This window comes from Anarrhichthys ocellatus, unplaced genomic scaffold, assembly GCF_004355925.1.
Source record: "Anarrhichthys ocellatus isolate YVR2014 unplaced genomic scaffold, GSC_Weel_1.0 scaffold4789, whole genome shotgun sequence".
Taxonomy (NCBI): Eukaryota; Metazoa; Chordata; class Actinopteri; order Perciformes; family Anarhichadidae; genus Anarrhichthys; species Anarrhichthys ocellatus.
In genome coordinates, this window is record NW_022284763.1 from 1 (window position 1) to 4,024 (window position 4,024).

Sequence of the window (4,024 nt, forward strand, 5' to 3'; positions counted from 1 at the left end):
CACACACACACACACACACACACACACTGGGAATGGAATTGGATTGGAGATGGAATTCTAATTATATAGTACTGTGCCACCTTGTACCCCCTGTAAAAAATGGCATGCTAATTGAGTTGATGCAAATAGGGACAGCTTCTAATTGCTTTGTTGTTGTTTTTTCTGCTGTTGCTCAAAATGTTGCAGACAAAGAGCTCAGGTAGAGGAAGGGATCCTGGATCAATGAGAGGAAATGTTGAAGCCTGTACCGGGAAAACTGAGGAATTTTCTTTTCATTGTCGGGGGGGGGGGGGGGGGGGGCTTTAACTTTGCTTCTCCATGTATGCACGTTGTTTGCGAGCACATATTTCAATAAGCGCCTAAGCTGGCTGCAGTGGTATTATTAAGCCTCCCATAAAGTTCCCAGAGCGTTCTCGTTCCTGCAAGCCGTTGGCAGGAAGGTCGGAAAAACAGTGAGCTCCTCTTTAGCTCAGCAGGGGTTGAATCGATAAATCTGTCATTGCGTTTTTTTGTTTTTTTTTACAAAAACTTGCCGTCTTCACCTCCGACGCTCCCACAGTCGGAGGCCGAACACTCAGACTGTTCACGTCCGGATTGTTGGCCAATAGCCACGAGGTAAATAGTTTATTGTCCTCAATAGACTACGAGCGGTACACATGTGTATGTAGGCCGCCACTTTATTTTCTAGGCCTGTTTGTCAGCCCGGTAACATTTGTCTTGTTTATTTTCTCCCTCCCTTTTAGGTGTTGGCTTTAGAGAGACAGGTCTTTGACTTCCTGGGTTACCAGTGGGCCCCGATCCTCGCCAACTTCTTCCACATCATCATGGTCATCCTCGGCCTCTTTGGCACCATCCAGTACCGGCCGCGCTACATCGTGGTGGTGAGGCTCTGTCACATAATCCTTGTTCCTCACGTTTTTCTTTTTTCTTGTTCAGCAGTGTCACGTATCTTTGCTGTGTTGCCTTTCCTCTTTAATTGCAAAGTGTGCTGCTCTCTCTTGTGCATTTTGCGACACCATTAAATCACTCTAATCCCGTGGTAATTAGGGCTAATTAAAGGGGGTGGCTGTGTTGGGGGGTGGGGGGTGCTAAGAAGCTCATCAGATTTATACTTTGCGTCGAGTTTCTGGACAGAGAAGGTCATTCTTTGAGACACGGTGCAAAACATATACCGCCTGTTGTTTCACCCGTTTGGTTTAGAACCACTGTGAAGCTTCGTAGATTTTTACGCACTTTGGTTTTTATTTTAAACCATAACGTTCGGCATAAAAAGCCGATTTTTCAGCAGCATCAGTGGAAGCACAGATGGTGATTTTAATGACAGAAAAAAAAGAGCAGAGTAAGAGATTCTGAGGGTAAATAAAGACAGACAGGGGAGATAAACGAGGAAGAGACGGAGAAAGCCAGCTGAGGGTGTTTCATGATCCAACATGTATGTTTTTCATGCAGGTGCTGCGCTTCCTCTTGACACCCCTGACATTTTAAAAACACGATTCATCGTGAGTCAGGATTTCACAATCTTTTACAATAATGCGTCTCTGTGTGTCTGTCAACAGTCGACTGTCTGACTGTACAATTTTATAAACGATGGTGAACTCCACTCAGCTCCCTCGGGGCTCAAATAAACCTGCTGAACTTACTGGTACCTTTTAAAAATAATAATAACTTCATTGCGTGTGTGGTGTATGTATGTGAGACTATGTGTGTGTTAGAGGACACTGACTTGACTCTGTCTAGGAGCTCATTCATCTCAGTCTCTTTTATTCAGTGGCTGTCACGTCCTGTTCTGGTCACTTCATCTAGTTTCCATGGAGCTAATCCGTCTGTGTCTGTTTGCCCTACAGTACACGGTATGGGCCGCTCTGTGGGTGGCCTGGAACGTCTTCATCATCTGCTTCTACCTGGACGTAGGAGGCCTGTCCAAGGTGAGAATTATCACAGTCTGCCGTCGTCAGCGGAGTCGGGTGGCTTCGCTGTGATGAATATTTCTTTTTCTCACTGAGTTCACGGTTGTAGTCTGTTGGTGGGGTGGGAGCGAAGGCTGATTTATATCCCATGTGTTTTATGAGTTGGGCACCAACACCGCAGGTGTCTTTTTGGAAGCGCTGAGAACTTCGTCGTTTGGGGGTGATGCTGTGTATCAGCGATGAGATTCTCCTCCTGACGTCCTGATGTTGTTGAATCAGAAATGAAGTGAAAAAAGTGTTGCAGGAATCTGTGGTCAACAAAAGCTCGCAGATAGTACCTAGACCAAACGCTTACTCTGTATGAATGAATGTATAGTAACTATAGACTGGCGCTCTGTAGTTACTATGAACAGTAACGCTGCTGCTGCCATATTTATGCCTAGGTGACGTTATTTTGAGTGTTGATGGAGCAGCTACGATGTTAGCATAGCTTAGCACCGAGTGATCCAAACGCCATTGAGAAAACAAGCAATTTAAAAGTTGACAAAGCATGAATTCAGACTTTTTACAAATCGGCATGATTATACAGTTATTTCGGCGTCCTTTTTATCTGTTTATCGCAATTAAATCACAGCAAAATCTGGGCTCGTATCACAGTAGTAAACCAGCCCACTAGGGATGGGTACTGACACCCGATAGCACCGGGATTGTGTTTTTATTCTGTTTTAATTCTGACCTTGTGTTAATGTTTTATTTTTTTATTTCAAACATGCCTTAGCTTTAATGGAACTGAGCATATATATATATATATATATATATATGAGCTGTAATTAGATCTGAAGCACTGCCACCAGGTGCGTTTTGTCAAGCCTGAGCGCCTCGGTGTGAGAAAAAAACCCCAACCCAAATACACACGATTATAATGTAATGAATGCGTGACACAGCCATGAATCCTACACCAAACTATAAATCACTCCCTAACCTTTAGGAATCTGCGCCTCACACACACACACACACACACACACACACACACAGCTGCTCAACAGAGATGTATAATTTGGCCCCGACTAACGTCTGCACTCGTTTTTAAAATAGTTTGCGTGTTCCGCTGACCGTCGCCTCCCTGTTGAGTTTCAAGTGGAAGCTCACAGCTTAATAGGTAAGTAATCCGGAAAAAAAAAAATCCTCCCTCCCGGGCCACCACACACACAGACGCTCTTTTAAACCTTCGTGGGCTCCCCTGTGGTTCCTGAGTGCAGCTCAGATGCGTATTTATCGAGACAAAGAGAAGTGTTTGGGTGGTCACCTCTCAACCTGTAAACGTATCTGCCCTCCCTCCTCCTGACATCTTGTCTTCTCACATTCCCCCCCACTCTGCTCACTGCTCCTTTGATCTTTTTTTTGTGTAATTTATTCTGCACATTTTGCAAGTTTATGAAACTTGCCTTTTTCATTTCAGCATACTCTCTCTCTCTCTCTCTCTCTCTCTCTCTCTCTCTCTCTCTCTCTCTCTATCTCTCATCCACGCCTCCTCCTCTCCTCTTCTGGCTCTTGATGGGTGTCTTGCCCAATTGCCCGCCTGACCATTGAGAATAATGAATGCATGTAGGCAACGTTCATCTCACACCAGTTCACACAGCCAAAATGAATTTCGGAAAAACACCTTTCCCCTAAGCTCTGGAGACTTCATTGTGTGATAGACCAGAGCTCCGTCAAGTGTGTCCGTCTCTCACTGCTTGTGTGTGTGTGTGTGTGTGTGTGTGAGTGTGTGTGTGTGTTTGTTGCGTGTTGAATAATGAGGCTTGTAGGGGCCAGCTGCTTGGGGCCGAGGCTGGGCATTAACCCGACAGATGGAGCCAGCCTGGGCTCCCAGCTCTGCATATGGTGGCCAGGAGGAGAGCCGGCTAATGGAGCGGACACACCTACACACATACACACACATACACACACACCATTCAACGCATGCACGACTGAACTTGGCACGCAGCTTCCTGAGAGGTCCCCAACATATTTGATCATAAAACCGAGTCAGCTAATTCTGTTCGGCTAGCCTTGACCGATGTTGACGGGGCTGTTCTGGAGGGTGTGTTTATGTGTGTGTGTGTGTGTGTGTGTGT

At 45.7% G+C, this 4,024-nt stretch overlaps 1 protein-coding gene across 1 annotated transcript; it reads left to right on the forward strand.

The window, feature by feature from the left end:
* Window positions 1–743: 743 nt before the first annotated feature.
* LOC116379632 (sodium/potassium-transporting ATPase subunit beta-1-interacting protein 4-like) lies at window positions 744–2,379 on the forward strand (the record flags this gene model as incomplete). Its single annotated transcript, XM_031841598.1, has 2 exons — window positions 744–881; window positions 1,845–2,379. Coding segments are annotated over 2 exons (273 nt in total), but the record flags the coding sequence as incomplete, so codon positions are not given.
* Between the last annotated feature and the right edge of the window lie 1,645 nt (window positions 2,380–4,024).